The 18,323-nt window shown below is 43.7% G+C and overlaps 1 protein-coding gene across 1 annotated transcript in view; it reads right to left on the bottom strand.

The window, feature by feature from the left end:
- Nucleotides 1-18,323, bottom strand: part of tanc2b (tetratricopeptide repeat, ankyrin repeat and coiled-coil containing 2b) — a 183,963-nt gene that overhangs the window by 39,950 nt on the left and 125,690 nt on the right. Inside the window, 3 exon segments of the mRNA XM_083933114.1 lie at nt 2,978-3,226; nt 4,893-5,076; nt 12,123-12,271. Of these exon segments, the coding sequence (XP_083789240.1) occupies nt 2,978-3,226; nt 4,893-5,076; nt 12,123-12,271 (582 nt within the window).

The raw sequence follows: 18,323 nt of genomic DNA, 5'->3' as shown, positions 1-18,323 counted from the left end.
GGGCTGAGGACGGAGAGGACAGAGCTGCAGGAGGAGGGCTGTGTTTTCAACATCCACAAAAACCGCAGCTTTAATTTCCATTCGTAGGGATATGAATAATGAGGATTTAGCCATGAATTAGTGCTTATTTACTTACAATTCTTCACTGAACGAAAACTGGAGTAAAACAAATTACAGACTCATTTCTAAATCGTGATGCTCCTCTAAGACGGAGCACCGGAGAAAGAGGAATACTCTCTCTCGGTTACTCCTTCCTCCATATCCATGTAAAGCTCTACCAACACACTGCCTTCATTAGGTAATAGAGGAGCCTCCTCCCCTCCCTCCTCATTTTCCTCCCCAGTCGCCTTCTGCTCCCGCGCCGTATCTCTCTCCCTCCCCAACACATCAAAGCGAGTCTCTCTCTGTCACTCTGGGGGATAGAAACGGTTAATGCCTGGGGCTTTGATGTTCCACTGCTGTGTGAGCCCAGCCAATCCTCAGCCTGTGCTCGCCTCCCATCCCTACATCATCTAATAACTCTTTGTGGAGGAGAGTGAGAGAGAGATTATGAAACTCTACTTTCACTCCTCTTCCACATGTATCCATCTCCCTCTCTGCTCGATACTGAATCCCTGTTCCCGACAAACACAAATGCCTTCAGAAACACGCCGATCCATTTTTCTCGCTGCCTCTCTCTCTCTCATTCCCTTTATTTGATTTTTTTTGCATCATCTGCAGCTTATGGTACATCTTTAAAGCAGTCTCCAGACTCCTCTGAAGGTCTGGGTATTCAGGGGCGGAGATGAGATCGAGGGCGAATATCTAAACCCAGCAGAGCTCGCCGCGCTGCCAGACAGCAGTGTCAAACAGCAGGACATGACCAGCATAAAGAGAGGGTCATAGCTGCAGTGATGGGCCTTTTCAGGCATGATACAGTGCTTAGTGAAATACACTTGCATGTCTACGCATGTCTTCTTTTGCCAGTGGGAGTGGGTGAAGTGCATAATAGAGCTCATCGTCTGTAACAGCCTCTCTCGTGATGAGTACAATAATACAATCAGGAGCATTAGGACTGCCTCGCTGTTACGAAACTGACATTTTTTCCTGATGTATTTACTGTCGGGAGCCTCTTTGAGGGGAAGAAACACACTTCAATGAGACCTCTGTCAGCGACACAAGCGTCTGTGATACTCTTCCAGCCGCAGTGTGTTCTCCTGCCGAAGCTGTTTTTCCCAGACTCTATTATTCTGCTCTGTGGCTTCGATCCACACCAGAGGGCTGCGAGAGTTTAACAAAATACCACCGCAGATTTGCAGCCAGCCGGCATTTCAACATAACCCCCTTGAAATTTGAGAACGAGAGCCGTCTCCTCCTTTAAAACCAGGCTCGGATTTGAGGAAGTTTACGCCAATTTATCCCGGATTTGAAGCGGAAACGTGGTCTGGAGCCTTTTGTTCACAGAATACCTGGTTATACATAATATCAGTGTACAGATTAACTTGAACTGCTGGGTGACGTCGCAATAATTAACAAAGCTAAGGGACATTTAGAGTCAAATCTAAATGAGTTACTGCAAATAGCCGATGAGAAAGGGTAACGTATTATATTTCCTTGTAATAAGCTTTAGTTCATAAGTGATAAGGGCCTCAAAAGTCCTTAGGAGATGCTTCTTGACATTAGTATGTGTTAATAAGACACCACAAGTGTTAATAATGGCATCATATACACAACATTCGTATCTAACTCTGTGACTGGATTCTAACCTGTACTAGCACACTAACATCCTGACACTTACTCTTCTTTTACACTTGTTGATAGGTTAAAATGTTTTTGTATAGTTGCACTGTCGCCATTTGCTGCTCTGTGTGCCCTGAATTGCCCCACGGGGACAAATAAAGTTTTTTGAATTGAATTGAATTGAATTGAACACTTAGAAGCACTTATGGATTGATTAACAGGTACCTATGCTTTTTGCAGCTATAAATATTGTATTTAATTGTGTTTTTTTATTCACATTTTCTCAGCTGCACCATGTATGAGTCCTTACTGCAGCAGCTCCGGGTCTTTGCTGCATTGTCATCCCCTGTTTCTTTTAATATCTTTATTCTGTATAAATCTTAAGTGCATAATAAAGGATTTATTATTAAACCTGAAAAGGCATTGTTCTTGCTTTAGATCCAATAGCTGCAAAAAAGTTACCAGGTAATGCATAATGTGCATAATAAGCTTAAATATATTATATAAATAGTTCATAACTGTCTTCAATTCATATTTTCTCATCGTATCGCAGTGATCATTATTTGTTTTTGGTTTTAATTAACACTTAGAGTTACTCCGCTGTTAATCACCTCACGTTCATACACTACCTCCATCATTTCATACTGTGTTATAATGACAGCTCTCTGTAGCACTTCACTGTTGTGTATTTACCTTTCTGTTCTTCGTTCTCGTGCGTGTGTGTTTTTGTAAGTGTCACATTAGCTACTGCATGGCTATCCCTCACTTATAATCTAACATTAAACCTGTATATGGTTCTATTACTAACACTTATGACACTAAGTCCTACTAACAGGGATTTTGGTAAGACAAAACAATGGTTTAAAGGTTTAATTTCATACAGATCGCCCTGCAAAAGCCACCGTGACGTTGGACTCGCTCCTCTAAAATACCAATATATTCCTCTCCTCTTGTTTCTTTGTTACATTCACATGATTCACACAAATGGGCTTTAAGAGTTCAAAGGGAGGGATCCCAGTTCATCTCGGAAAGGAAACAAGCAAGGGGGAAAAAGAAAGCTTGAGAGGAGTGAAGAGGGAACACTAAAGGAGTCGGAGAACCAGCAGTTTAATCCAATTTCAGCAGAAAAATGACCTTAGCAGAGTTAGTATGAAGCATGCCCGTGCACTAATGTTATTTCTTGCTCTTGAGACAAACTGTTGCTTCCCTTTTGTTCTACTTTCACAGGAGAGGCAGGGGAAAGAGGAGGGGGACTCACCAGCCACAGAGTTAGGGCGGGGCATGAGGTACAGAGGGATGGAGTGGGCAGAGTGGGAGGACATGCTCTCCAGGTTGCGCTCAGGGATTTTGTTGAGGCTGTAGGTGGAGGCGGTCATGTTTTCGTCCACCCTGTACAGGAACGAGTCCATGCCTGATTTCTGGGACTGCCACAGTTTCAGGTTTCCCCGGGAGCCCTCGCCGTACTTGCCGCCTCGCTCCATGTTCTCCGAGTAGCTGGTCAGCGTGGCTGCAACGGAACAACGGACAATGTTCAGACTTCACACATGACAGAGCGTCTTTGTCCTCCCTCCATCTTAACAAACCCGCCTGCGTTTACACTTATTTACCGTTCCGATCCCATCTGTGGCATGTTTATGTGTTAGCACTTGTTTTGACATCAGTTTTTTTTTGCTAACCGTGCAAGAATGATACTGGTTCTGAGTGTGTATGAAAAGTAAAGTAACACGGTTTGACTGGAAACTGACCGCATCGTTCAGGTGGAGTCGAGCGCTGTGTTTGTTTTGGAAAAAAATCATTGGGTTTACCACATTTTTGAGGTGCAGTGGAGGTGACAGAGTGATTTTGGGCTGTGAATGCCAAACTACAACCTGAGGCATGTTTCCGCTGACTGTCACAAGCCTTAACCGTCAGGTATCCAAGACTTTGGAGCTACCTGTCTGAGCAGGTACAGCACACTACTTCTGCACTTTTTTGTTTTTAATCCTGTGTTTTTTTGCTTTCCAACTTTACCTGATGTGCTCTTTCACCACTTGAAGTCTACCTTTTTGACTATTTTAAAAGATACATTTTAAGACCATCCTAATAAAACACTGACACGTCCATATGTGTATTTCAAGGCCTGTTGGTCGCCGTAATTGTTCCTCCTGTCCACACTGGCTGCAAAGACGTCATATCCGAATGTTAATGTCAGTAAATCTGAGTAAAGAGCATACTTTATAGTTTAGATCTGTCTTCCATCATTTACATTCAAATTGCTCCAGAAATGGACCAGTGTGGGCAGGAGGAATGACTACAGCGGCCCAAAACTTACACACACACAGAGGCTAAAAGCCCTCGCTGCAGCGGCTCGGGTTGGACTCACACCTGCGGCCCTTTGCTGCATGTGCCCCCGTTTCCTACCAACCTTTAACTGTACTTGAAATAAAGGAAAAGCATAATCTTACACAAGATATATTTGAAAAAACCTGTGTGCAGCCCTAGAAGTATGCAAATGCCAATAACTATGAATATCATTTAAATTGTGCAGAGCAGCAAAGACTAAATAACTACATAAAAACTGAAATCCCATTAACCTTACTGGACCATGGGCATCTTCTGTACAGGACGATGTGCTCTTCTACATTAAAAAAACCTAGTGATTATCTATGTTTCTATTACTGATAACAAATCCTATGAAAAGAATAAAGCAAACAATTACTCTGGGGCAACATGGGGCGCTCAGAAGCTCACCTGGTAGAGCGGGCGCCCCATATTCAGTCCTCGCCACAGCTGCCCGGGTTTGACTCAGACCTGCTGAATATGTCTCTCCCTCTCTCTCCTCCTCTCTCCTCTCTCCCTCTCTCTCTCTCTCTCTCTCTCCCGCCCTCTCTTTTGCTATCAACCTTAAGCTGTACTTTCAAATTAAAGGCATGAAAAGCCCAAAAATAATCTTTAAAAAAGACGCATTAATGCATCTCTTCATATAGGCGACCTGTAGCACGGTATTTTATTTTGAGTAAATCCCACATGAGTAGCGTTTGCTCAAAGCGAATGCCCAGATTTTACTTGGCTGTCACAACAAAACAATATATTTGTGATAGATGTATGTCCTTCAGATGCCGCAGACTGTGTGGGGAAGTTGGAAAGCTGACAGTAACAAAAGTAGTGTAAAGTAAACTGTGTGCAGCCCTCACCGATAATCCCGCTGTCTCTGCTCTCCAGTGTTGAGGTGGGACTGGTGACAGAGCCGTAGGCACAGTCCCGGTTGCCAGCCTGGCCAGGCATGGCAGGGGGCAGGGTGGAGCAGGGGCTGCCTGCAGGGGGTGAGGCAGTGCTGCTGGTCAGGGTGGAGCACGGGCTGATCCTCTGGTTCTGGCCCTTACAAAGACACACATACACACATTGTTTAAACAAAAAAAGCTTTGTTTGGTTCCAATAACCCAATTAGCACACTCGGATATAAAAAGCAAAGTACGATGTCTGAACTTTTAATGTTTGAGTCATATTCAGTGGAAAATGTCACTTCAATATTGCATTTTTTAAAAGCTCAGCCGCCCCCCCCCCCCCCCCCCCCCACCCCCCGCTGCCTTCGTGTAGTCTGTCATTCAAAAGGTTTTCTCTCCCACATGCAGACAAACACATAATAAATAATCATTTGAAGCATTTTCCTTAAATATAGGTTTGGAAGAGCTTCGCAAATAAGACGAGGCTACACAGCTTAGGACAAATACACTTTTAGTATATTTACATACACAAAACAAAAAGTGTTCTTTCAGATAATGTTACTAAAACCTGCAAACACAACCTTTACAAATGCACCTAAGAGCACAATGCACTGCAGCTGAGGAGTATCACACAAAGAAAACCCAAATGTTGCAGAGTTAGTCTACACATCAGGGTTGGACCTGCAACATAAATGCAGGAAAACACTCATTTCCCGTTTTCTTTTGAAACTAAAGGGAGTGGCATTTCCAAAATCTGATTCTGCACAGTCCCATGGCACGTGTGAGGTCGTATAGCAGTTCTTCCTAAACATGCTGCTGTGTTACGATTTCTTCACTACGTTTAAACACTATTATAACTATTACATGGATATAATGATCTGTATAGAGCTCAATAAAACACCATGTTGAGAGGAGAAGGTATATTACCTTCAGTGACAGACCTATTTTCATGCATATTTGTATCTTCATTGCCATAATGAAAATCAAAGGTGCCATATCATGCTTATTTTTAGGGTCATACTTGTATTTTTGGAATCTTGTAAAACATGTTTACATGCTTTAATGTTCAAAAAACACAATATTTTTCTCATCCTGTCACCCTCTGTCGCAAACGCTCCATTTTAGCGCCTGTCTCTTTAAGACTCCCTCCTGAAAAAGTTCGGTCTGCTCTGATTGGTCACTCTCTGCACACTTGGTCACTCTCTGTCATTGCAGCTGGGTAATGACTGCAATGGCACTGTAGCAGCACTATATGTAGTGTAGTAGTGACATCACATCTCTTTACAGTATACAGGAAGTCCTGCCGACGCGTCTAAAGACAGTTTCTGAATTGGGACTGTGTGAATTTCTCTGTGGATTGAGAGTTTTGATACTTTTGCGGTATTTATATAACACCTCCACCTGCTTTATAATAAAAAAAGACATGGAAAAATCACAACATGGGACCGTTGAACATGGGAAGCTGAAAACCGAAATCCCATTCACGCACTGAATACATATTCTTTCCAGTCCTCGCATTGTTTTTGCACCCCGCAGTGTCCCTCTTCTGCGTCGGCTCAGGTTAGGAGACAGAGACCACAGGGGACAGAAAACACTCCGCTGCGTCTAATCTGCTGCTGCGAACACCCACAGATGCACTCTCACACAAACGCACACTGACACACACCTAAAAGATACGTGCATGCGGCGTCCACGGATATACAGAGGCACAAGAAAAACAACCCTGGCGAGGGATAAAGTATCAGACACGGAAGACGCACAAACACACGGAGGTCCCTCCATAACGCCGCTGCTGAGGACTTCAGGTCAACACCGGGGTGAACAGGAGGGGGGGTATGGTGCTCGAGGCTTAAGCTAGTCTAGTTTAATCTGCAGGAAGAAGACTGAAGGGACACACTAAGCTAGTACACCCACCCACACACACACGTATACAGTCGAGAGTATTGATTAATCTGTCAATTATATGCTGACTGGCTCCTCAGGCTGTGGCTCAGAAGATAGATCGCCGGTCAATTAGTTGTGGGGTCTGTGGTTTGATCCTCGGGTCCCCATGTTAAAAGTGTCCTTGAGCAAAACACTGATCCCGAATAAAGTCAATTTGCTAAAATATACAGTAAATATGAGAGGAAACCGAGAAGCAGGAAATGTTTTACACTTTTTCTTCGAGAGATAATGAAACAACAAGTCTACAGTCGTTCCAGTTGCTCTGCGAGCTTAACGCTAACGTGACCCAACGTTAACCAACTCACTTTATCGTGTTAGCATCGTAACACTAGAATCAAAATCGGTTTATTGCCAAGTATGTTTGTACGTCCAAGGGATTTGACTTGGTGATGATTTGATGCATATCAATAAACGCAGTGCAAAAGTATAAAGATGTTCTAAAATAAAATAGAGAAAATTTACAACAGAATATGAAAAAGTGGCCATTATGAGACTTGCAAAGGTATGACTTGCAGCAGAGCTGTTGTACTGAATCATATCGTACAGGTGAACCGTATAAGTGGAGTGTATGTTGCACAGTCTCACTGGCTTAGTGCTCACAGTCTGTAAACTGTCCTCACGGTGCATGGCCTAGGTGTGAGTTTGTGCACGACTAATTAAAGTGCTCTTCTGAGGCCCTCTGCTCTCGCCGTAGATGGGACGGCTAGAGTGCCATGTTTACGGGAGCTTAACCCCAAAGCAAACAAACACACATCAAGGCTTCAGCGCTATCTGCCGTTCTAATGAACCTCGCCTTGTGCCGGCCCTGACCTCAAACGTCACACGAGGATTGGATTGAACTCGGAGCATTGCCTCTATTCAGGGAACTTGAGCATGAGAGTATGAAAGGCAATTAACTGCACTCTCTGCGAGTTAAGGTCACCTTGTTCCCTCAGCTGGAGAGGTCACGCAGCAGGAGCAGCAGCAGAGAGACACCAGCTATTGCAGGAATGTCAAACGGGAGATGGTAGACTGGTGTTTTACAGAAAAAACAAACAAACAGTAAACTCACACCTCATGCTCACTGATTGTTTAAAGCAGGTTGACATCGGCCTGGCTTCAGTGTTAACTAAATACAGCATGAAGAAGGTTAGCAACTTGGTTAAGGTGTCAAACATTAAAAGGTAAAGTCTTTTTTGTTTTGTTTTTAAAAGGTGGGCTTGTATGAGGTACTTATCCATAGTCAGTGTTTGGAGTTTGGAGAAGCAGACAGGAGGACAGTTTAAGTGTATGCTTGAGAACAGGGGTGTCAAACTCAGGCCCATGGGCCAAATCTGGCCCGCGGTGTAATTATATTTGGCCCGCAAGATCATATGAAGGTTCTGTGAGAGCTGGCCCGCGAGTATAAAGCTCATACACGTCTACTTTTCTGTTAACAAACATGAGCATCCATGCTACCAGTCTCTGCAGACACACTGAATCCACCCCTCCCCAAAAACGACCCAAAGAAAGATGGAGGACAGGAGCTTTCAGCAGCGGTGGGAGGCAGATGATCTGTGTCTGAAGGTAAAGAGCTGTTTGACTCGTCTGCAGAGCCACCGTGGCTGTTACCAAAGAATCAAACAGAAGAAACACTACGACAAGAACAAGGACCTGCACTGAAAAGGTTGAATTTGAGTTTGACACCCCTGCTTTGGACAGACAGCCCTGTTAAAGTTTTCAGGCTGGGAAATGTAGCTGTTCTATGCTCTCATCAAGGCCACCAGACTCCACTGACAAAAACAGTAATTTCACCTCACAGAACATGGGAGTTGCTGGTCTACCGCTGCCTCGACCGGTTAGTTGGTTTGCGTAATTGTGTTGCTTTGTGTTTTAAAAATGGACAAACAAGCTAACAGATCGAAACAGCTGTAGACCAGCAACTCCAAAAGTCTCTATGGTAAAGTTATTGTTTTTTCCACAGGAGTCTGGAGGCTTTGAAGAGAGCATAGATACGATTTCAGTTCCTGTTTGAGGCGACGTAAAGTGCTGAAAATACTCTTAATAAAGCAAACACTTAAAGTGATCCAAGATGGGGGCGTGCTGGCCTCCATCTACTGCAGGTAACACACTGAATATGGAAAAGTAGCTCATACAACCGCACTTCAAAGAACTATTCCTATAAGACAGACTTTCAACATCACTGTTAAATAATCATCATCCTGCGAAAATCCAGATTACATGTGTGAATCTACTGTATCACTGTAACGTGTGCTCTCCACTGAATGCTTGTAAACCCCCAACAAATCAGGGAACATTTGAGCCCACTCTCTGCTAATAGATGGTATCTTGAGGCAATCGTTGTCAGTTTTTTGTGGTTAATGAATCAAACGAGCTGCGATCCAGAGAAGCATATTTGGGGCAGATATCTAAAAGTTTGTACTGTGTGCACGATGCAGCGGGCTGCCAGTGTGAGTCACGTCTCTAAAAAGAGCCGCTTGAATAAACCTCTCTCAATTTTTACACCCCCACTGCTACAGCATCGCTCACATCAAGCACAGGCAGCCCATCAGTCTAATCGCTTATCCACACTGCTTTTGTGCAAACCATTACCTACAGTAGGTATTCAGCAACAGGTTCGCCCCTTTCCCCCCTTCCATTTTTCTGTTTCTTCTCTCTCTCTCTGTGCCACCACTCTTTTCTTCCCTCTGTTTGTAAAATTCATACCTGTCAAATCGGGTTTAGGTAGGAAAAACCAGGGCATCTGCTGCAGAGCTTAGAGCAGGCTTGTTGTGCCACGAGCCGCCTGACGCACAACTGCCAAAATTCACAAATTGAACGGTTACGGCGCAGGAGAACCTCGAATATGCAACTCAAGAAACTCGCTTTAAGGAAATTTAAAAGACATGTTTTTTTATTCGTTACATAAAAATCTAATTATCTAGGGAGATTTATGAATCTCAGGGCAATTTAAAGAGAAGTCTTTTGATCTGGCCACCCTGACATCCAAAGATCTGTCAAAGCCGAGAGTAAACACAGATATTAAGAAGATAAATGTCAAAAACAGACCGAGCCATACGACTGCGTGTTTGTTCATCTTCCTAAGCCCGATCAATCACGATGGAGAGTGATCTGATAATGTGTCAAAACCACACAAACAATAAGACAATCTCATTAGGATCAGCCTTAACAACAGCATGGAGGATGATACAAAATGTGTTTTTTACACAATGTTTCACTTCCTTTGACTTTATTGAATCTCCTTGAGACAAGAGTTGTAACGTCTTTTCAAGGAAATCCAGACAAAGAAAAGAGTCTCTCAGTTAGAGATGTCTGACTTTAAAGACTTTGAGACTATTCATCGTTTGAAAGACACGTTAAAAAGGTGTTCAGCACCATCGAATTCAACCAAGCTACCTTTAAACACAGAAGACCGAACAACAAAGGCAGCCAATCTCTTCGTGCATGTTACGATCTTCTTCCACATGACATATTGTTGACATGCCGGTCACAGGCAAGCGTGACAACTCTGAAACCAACTGAGCCTCTTTATAAACAGACACTAAAACACTAAATGGAAAGGATGACAGCTATCATCATTTCCACAAAGTAAAAAAGTAAAATTTATTTTTTTAATGCATTTTGCTGATGCTTAGCTCATCTTTAAAGGGCACCTATTATGCTATGTATATAGAATGTTACAACGTCAGGTGTTCATACTAAACGTGCCTAAAGCTTTAAATAAGGAGGTAAACATATGTAAAAGTAATCCCCGTGTGCAAAAACTCTCATACGGAGCTTACATGCAGGATTTCCTTATTGAGTCATCTGATCCAGACACCCTGCTGCAGTGTTTACAATACACACACACTGCTACGCGTATGTAGCTAAAGGCTAATGTCAGGAAAAACCTGTAATCTTGGTCGCCGATGTTTGTAATTACTCCCCAGTTCTAGATCACGTTCCCGCTGGAACATGTCCGGTTGTGTAGTTTATTGGTTTAGAAGCCTTCACTGGTGATTTTTGATGAGAAAGAGTGGCTTTTTTTCTGCGGGACAGCAAGAGCTCAGACGCAGAGACCCAGATACGCTGACCAATCAGAGCAGACTGGGCTTTTTTAGGAGGGGAGATTAGAGAGAACGGCGCTAAAACAGAGCACAAGTTCTAACTGAGACCCAAAATACAAGCACGGACCTGAAAAAGAGCGTGATAGGTCTTTGTTGAGGTTTAAATGGGCTTGAACCTCCCTCACTGAGTCAGTTCATAATGCAGAAGGATAGGTGCAACCCGAGGGGTTGGTTGTACAAAATAGACATAGCAAGTTTGGGCGAACAGTCAGAGCAACACACTACTGGAATAGTCTTCCTATTGACTAAAGATAGAGCACTAATTAACCCATCGATTATCGGTCTGATGACAATTTTCTGAGGACATCCAGGCCAAGACTTCCTCTCCCGAGCCGCGGTCATTATTTACAGTCAGATAATAGCGGCAAAATAATAACAAAAAGCTAATGAAATGCGGAATACTCGCCATAACGTAGGAGTTATAGTTTACCTGCATGTAACCAAAGCATGCTTAAACGTGATCGGTAAATACAACACGAGCTACTAACGGAAATCAGACCGCTTCTTCTACCCAAACCTTGTTCCCTTGATTACAGATTCTGTATTAATTCATAAATATGTGTTAACAGAGATGATTAATTACCTAACCCTAAACATAAACTGAAGGGATGGGTTAAAGGAAGCCAAACTTGATATTATGAGTGATTGTACTATCTCATTTCTGACACTACCTTAACACTCTCTCATTGTTTGTACATACAATATAGATCTGCTACTTCTGTTATGTATTTATGTATTCTATAGTATTGTATTGTGTAGCGATGCCCCTTCTTACTTGACTATTCGGTCGTTCTGGTCTTAGTCGACCAAGATTTCTTTAGGCGATGGAGTCTGTTATGTATGCTCTGAGTTTAAGAGAGCACATGTCTGGTAAACGCAATATTTAGTGGATTCTTTGTGGAGGAGCTCAGTTTTACAGGTCTATCTATTAAATCGAATTATCGATTAGTCTTCCAAGAATCTCTTTAATAGAGGACAGCCCGATGTAATGTAGAGTCGATAACATTAGGCCGCTCGTAACAACCTGCTCAGGGAAGCCACGTAAATTACCTCATTAGCCAACTAGCACATTTACATTGAGGTGAAATTCTGATTAATGTGCACTGTGTGACTTAAATAAATAAATAACATCCACAAAGAAGAGTTGGTTGTTCATGAGTGAGACCATTACCTGTCTCGCCTCGGGTTCCTCCATGCTGTACTGGGTACCGACTGGCCCCTCGCTCACTTTGTCTCCCAGAAGGAAACCCAGGCGCGTCATCAATGTGTTGGCTGCCTCATCCACCGACGGAGGGGGGCCCAGCTCCTGGCTTGACTCCCCTGCAGAGACAGAGAGAGAGACACAGGAGGAGGAAGGAGGTGGAGGGAGGGGGTGAGGAAGACATTGCGGGGGAGAGAGCGAGAGAGAGAGAAAGAACAAATGTGTGTCAGTGGTGGTTTGGAACAGAACAGCATCTTGTTTTCACCCAAAATAAAGAGCATCCTTAAAAGACTTCACGTCCTTCGCTCCTTTACCTGGAAAAACATGTACGGGTAGTTTATCTGCTGCGCTCGCTTTGCATAAACCACAGCAAGCGACACCCGGATACAGGATACACACACACAGCACCTGCGCTCCGGAGCACGGTAAGAAACACCCTACCTGAGTTATCCCGTAGCTCACAGCTGTGCATTACCAGCACATTCCTCCACAGCTGGACATCTTTTGTTGAGGCGGTCTTCGTCCTTACATAAACTCACAAGAATCCCGTCAGGCTGTTTACACACAAAAAAATGCCTCTCCACACTGACTCGCGAGAGCCACTGACGACAGCTCCTTCCTTCCGCACCACTCATCACCACTGCAGCTCGTGTGACGTAATGAGATACGCCCTTCACCTGCGCGAGCGTGTGTGTGTGTGTGTGTGTGAGTGAGTGAGAGAGAGAAAGAGAGAGAGAGAGACAAAGTGGGTGTGTATCCACCTCTCTATCCTGTTTACAGAGCTCTGAAGAGAGAGCAAAGAAAACACCAGCCTGCGTGATGATCAGATGATCAAAAACCACACACGCACAAACACACACGGAGGGATTTCAGCTGCCAACTTTGCAACAGGACCCAAGAAGAAAAAAACCTTAATGACCTCATCTTGTCGCCCTGCCGATGCCTGGTTTCTCTCTCCGCCCATAACAACCCCTCACTGGTGGTGTCATGTGTTTTGATAACACCTGGCTATCGTGCCCCAGAGGTGCCTACTATATCAGTTTCAGTTAAAGTGTCACTCTAAGAGCTGAAGATTTCACTAATCACTCACCCTGCTGGTCATAAAAAAGAAAAGGGAAAGAGGAACTAGTGGCTGAATACAAACAGCTGTAACTGGATGTATGAGCCTGACAATGGGCCCAGACATTAATGACATGGAAGCCAACAGCATGAGACCGGTGTTTAAATAAACAGCAGTGAGACAGAGCTGCGGAGCCAGTTTTCTCTCTCTCTCTCTCTCTCTTCTCCCTCTCCTTGCCTGTTTCCCGCAGGGCAGGTCGGACCAGACCGGCAGGTAAGCTCCACCGAGTCCTGACTGACGACCATTAAAAGCCACCACGCCACCTCTGTGAAGACGGACAGCTTGTCTAAAGCCTGTGGCCTCTCACTCGTCTGTTCAAAGACTCACGGACAGACAGGCAATCTAAAGCCCGCGCTCGCCTCTCCGTTCGCTCCTGGACGAACAGGCAGGGAACTGTCAAGATCCTCATTAGATTGACTCCAAGTCTCTCTGAGGAAAGTGAGAGAGACCGGCACCTTCTGAGAGTGGGGGAAAAACCTTTGAAGCACAGTATGAAAAAACACACAGTTGCACCTAATGAGGTAATCACAGGACGCATTAGGTCCAAAACAGCTAATTACGTACAGGCCTTGATGAGATTAGATATTACGGCTCAGTAATGCAGCTGGATACACTTTATATGGAGCAGAATACATTTATTAGGGCCTCCAAGGTCCCCGAATCCCTGAGCATCCCTCGAGGAAGAGTGCTCAATGCGGTAATGGAGACGACACAGGTAGATGGAATTACTGTTCCACCTCCTTACAGCTACAATCACAGGGGTTGAAGGAGGTGTGCATCCATCAAGAGGAGAAAAACTGCAGGTGAACCAGAATTAAACACCCATCTAGGGAGAGACATGAGTACTCACTTCTTCTTTTAGGCTTTGTAACTGCCAGTATCTTACTATGATCACCTTGACACAGTGGCCAAATGGTGGAATTACAACTTCTATGTGTGTCACTTCAAGCCAATGCCTTTTCTCATTCACTCTCATACACATGGCAAAACTAACGCCTATAAATCTGTGGATCCAGTTTCACAACTCCTGCAAAATGACTTTTGTCAATATCAGAATTTGCTCCATTCGCTCCGATAACATACAGCAAGTAGAGGAGCGCCGCACCATTAAATCATTTAAGCTTCATTCAAGTCAGCCGGGGCGCTTAACCGGATGCAACAACTTATCTAGTGCTCCAGCTCTACGGCCCCAAAATGCAGAAGTAGTGCCGAGCATCCGGGCATTTTTAGCGTCCAAAGTTAAACTTTTTTGGATTCATGTGCCACTGAGCAGCTTTCATACGAAAGATCGCTGTAACCAGTTTTCTGACTACAATATGCTACTATGACAAGTGGCTGATTCCAAGCTAATGCATACAGTAATGCTATTACCCTACAACAAGGCTCAACACTGTTGACTGTATGACTGTTTTGACCAGGGATAACAGCGCTAGGCTAACTGATTAAATCCACCACATAGCGTGGCTCTACAGTAGAAAGGTATTTGATTCATCTACTGGTAAGTTAGCAATTTAGATAGCTAATGCACCCCACTAAACTCCAAGCATCTTCCTGCGCCGAGGGAAATTTGCAGGGAGAAAAGCGGACGGCAGGGCAGGAGCATACTGATGGTTGGCTAGTTAGCTAGCTATCTTGCTAATTGCCCCAAGCTTTTAAGTGGTTCCAGAAAATGAGCTGAACAAAGTTGTCACTAATAAGGCCTAGTTTACTTTGTGTGCAGGTGAAGCATCGTACACTCATTTAGCGCCTTGAGCCAATGCCGGGGTTCACAGCGGGCTGGTGGACGTAACGTGGATAAAACCTTAATACGTCATCTTGCCCGTGAACATTATTTCTACACGTTACATTTTCATCAGCAATGTTCATTGTTCAACAATGAAGACAACAACTTTCATGATCCCACACAACTTCAAGACGTCATCAAAAACCTATTTCAGACTCCATGACGTAAAACGCCCATCCCCACAGTCCACTAGCCACATGTTTTCTGCATGTGTTGGCTGCCGTGTCTGTGTGCCTGTGTGTCTGGACACGGAGGCAGTGAAGCCTTCCCAGTTGACAGACTGGTAGTAGTGAGCAGTGAATACATTAGCACTGATTAGTCAACTGCTCCTGAGGGCTTTGCGGCCGTGACCAAGATCAAACGGGGGCTCTGTCTCTCTCTCTCTCTCTCTCTTTTTCTGCCTCTGTGAGTGTTTGTGTCCTTTTCTTTGTTTACCTCTCTCACTCCATCTGCCCGGACTCTATCTGTTTCAACTCCTGTCTTTCTGTCCCCCTTTTTAGCTTCTTACAGCAGCATTTCTGTAGCAGCCAGCTGTTGGACAACCTTGTGCAGGGGCGAGCAGTCTGCGCTTCTTTTGATGTGGGAGCAAAATCTCTAGTCTGGATGCTGGAGCCCACAGTAACTCCCTTGAGCTAAACATAGCCAATCCTGTTGTTGTCCTTAAACTCACAGACTCACAAAAAACAAAACTACAATGCAGTCAAACATACAGCTACGGCGGCTGCTGTGTTTTCAGTGTCAAATGTCGTGATTTAAGATGTTGTTTTTTTAAGCGAAGCATTTGACTGTAGCTCTGCGCCCGAGACAAATTCCCCCTCATGGACAATGAAGTTTACTCTATTCTAAGACTCAGTGGTTAGGGCGACTTTCATCATAGACCCAATTAAACAAAACAACATCACAGCACTTGTCAGGGTCCCCAAAGGAGCAGGCGGAACCGTTATAAACAGTCATTAATGCCTATGACCGTTAAGATAACCTAACAGGTAATGTGGCCGCAGGGGATGTGCAATAGGTCGCCATTATCAGAAGGCGTGCACGTGCAAATTACTACACGAAGCTGTGTGTTGTTGAGATGTTTGACTTCGTAGCATGTATCATTTAATTTTCTGTGGAACTGCACGACAGAGTCCAGAACAAATTTCCCTACGGGGGGGCACATTAAAGTGGATCATATATCATCAACATCAAGTGCATCTTCCGTTAAACCTTCCTCTGAACGTAACCGACACTAACGAGCTACTATCAAAGGGATATACATACATTACCGTGATGTAGGGGATTGTACAGTATGCATTTGATTTCTGTTTATAGCTCTACTTTTTGTGCTAAAAATACAGAATCACACACTGCTCCTGTTACTGAAGACAAGCATCTAGATTGCTTCAAAGCTACGTGACAGCATCAAGAACACAGCACTCTCCTAAAGAGGAAGTTCACGGCGTTTCTCATCACGGCGACACCATGAGATGCTTAATGATAACATTTGAATATGAAAAAAAAAAAAACAGGCATAAAACACATCTCTTATAACACACAAACACACAAACACGCACGCACACTCCTTTCCATTGGATTCCCGAGCTGCGAAGGAGACAGATGGTTGCCATGGCAACTATCTTTGCGCACAGCTATGTGTTTCTGTGTCAGCGCATCTGTTTCTCCCCGGCCGTTCATAGATCTGCCCTCGGGAAAGGGAGGGAGAGGCATGTGTGCTGCAGGCAGGGGACTGGACAGGACAGGAGATGGTATTAATAGGCCCCCGGCTGCAGGTACAGTAAGACAGCACGCACCACGCGGCTCCTATTTCCCCTACACCTGGCCACTTTAACTTCCACTTCTGCAGGGCAAATACTTATTCACAATCCCACAATCGAAAGATGGAAGATAGAAAGATACAAAGATAGATGCGAGCCTCAAAGAAGAGGTGAGATATACTGATCTAAAGGTGAAAACGAATTTGCAGAATAGCCGTCGAGAGCTAAAGGAAATGAAATGAAGGCAAATTCACACCCAGCATGAATAACGTTGAACAAATAAGCAGAGGTAGGTATGCACGCAGGCAAACGCATCATCCAGAAAGCAGCGACTGGAAAGCTAATCAAGCTATCAGAGGAGTGAATTTCACATTCCTCGTGTGCACAGTGGAGATCTTATCTACGCAACAACATTCGGAGGGTTTGTACATGAAAGCACGCTAGGACTCCGGGTTAGGAGTGGGTGATATGATGGCATCCTGTACGCGTGTGTAATGCGAGACCGTCATGTTGTTTATATCGCTCCCTTTATCATTTCTGAGTGTTTGTGCGGCCGGTGAGCAGGACTGCTTTACGGACATGTTGGATATTTATTCGATTTTCCATAAATGTGATGAAAGATCTTGATATTTTAGGTATTTGGTTTTCTAGAGGAACCAGAAAATACACATTATCTCGTTATTTCATCCATGAACCCTTGTGTGATTGTTTTTCCAGAACATTTTACAAAAACCCTCTCGACTTCTGAATCCTTTGGCACATTGAATCTTTAGGTAAAGGTCTTCTTAGCAATAATTAGCGCCATTTGTCACATTTTAATGTTTATTTTAATTTACAGTTTACGTTAGATGTAACTGCACTTTAAGGTATTCCTGGTTTCTAACTTGTCTTTTGTATTCATGGTACTGTATTTTAATATATTTTATGTATGTGACAGTTTTATTAGTATGCTCTGATTAATGTTTCCTGTTTGTCCAACTGAAAATAAAATAAAATTGCATGTGTTTTTTTTTATTATTATTATAGATAACGTGTCCAAACCAGAAGGGGAACATATATATTTTTTGGTTTCATGATGTTTTTTTCCAGTTTTTGAAATAGCACTTATTATCTCTCTGCATATATGGAGAACTTTTTTCCATAAATCGCACAATAAACAGGATGTAAAAGCACCTGAAATTGTAAATTTGGTCCATTTAGGTGCTGTTGTGTTACTTCTCAACACCCCTGCTTACAGAAACACCTGTATGCAGATGACTTGCTAACTATAGTGCAGGTTTGTTCCCCTGCTGGAGCTCAGCCTGCCAGCTGCCGTCAACCGAGCACAGACACCGACATTTCTGTGATTTCCCCAAAGATAACATTGAAATAAATTGAAACAACACTGAATTAAATGTAACTCAGTTGGACTTTACCTCATCTCAAAGTCGACTATACCGTAAATGGATATTGTGATATAAAATTACAAACACCAGGATTTTATAGTGCCATAGTCTGGGATGTTACTGTAA

This window comes from Echiichthys vipera, assembly GCF_963691815.1.
Source record: "Echiichthys vipera genome assembly, chromosome: 18".
In the NCBI taxonomy this organism is placed as follows: Eukaryota; Metazoa; Chordata; class Actinopteri; order Perciformes; family Trachinidae; genus Echiichthys; species Echiichthys vipera.
This window is presented reverse-complemented; position numbering and strand designations above follow the sequence as displayed.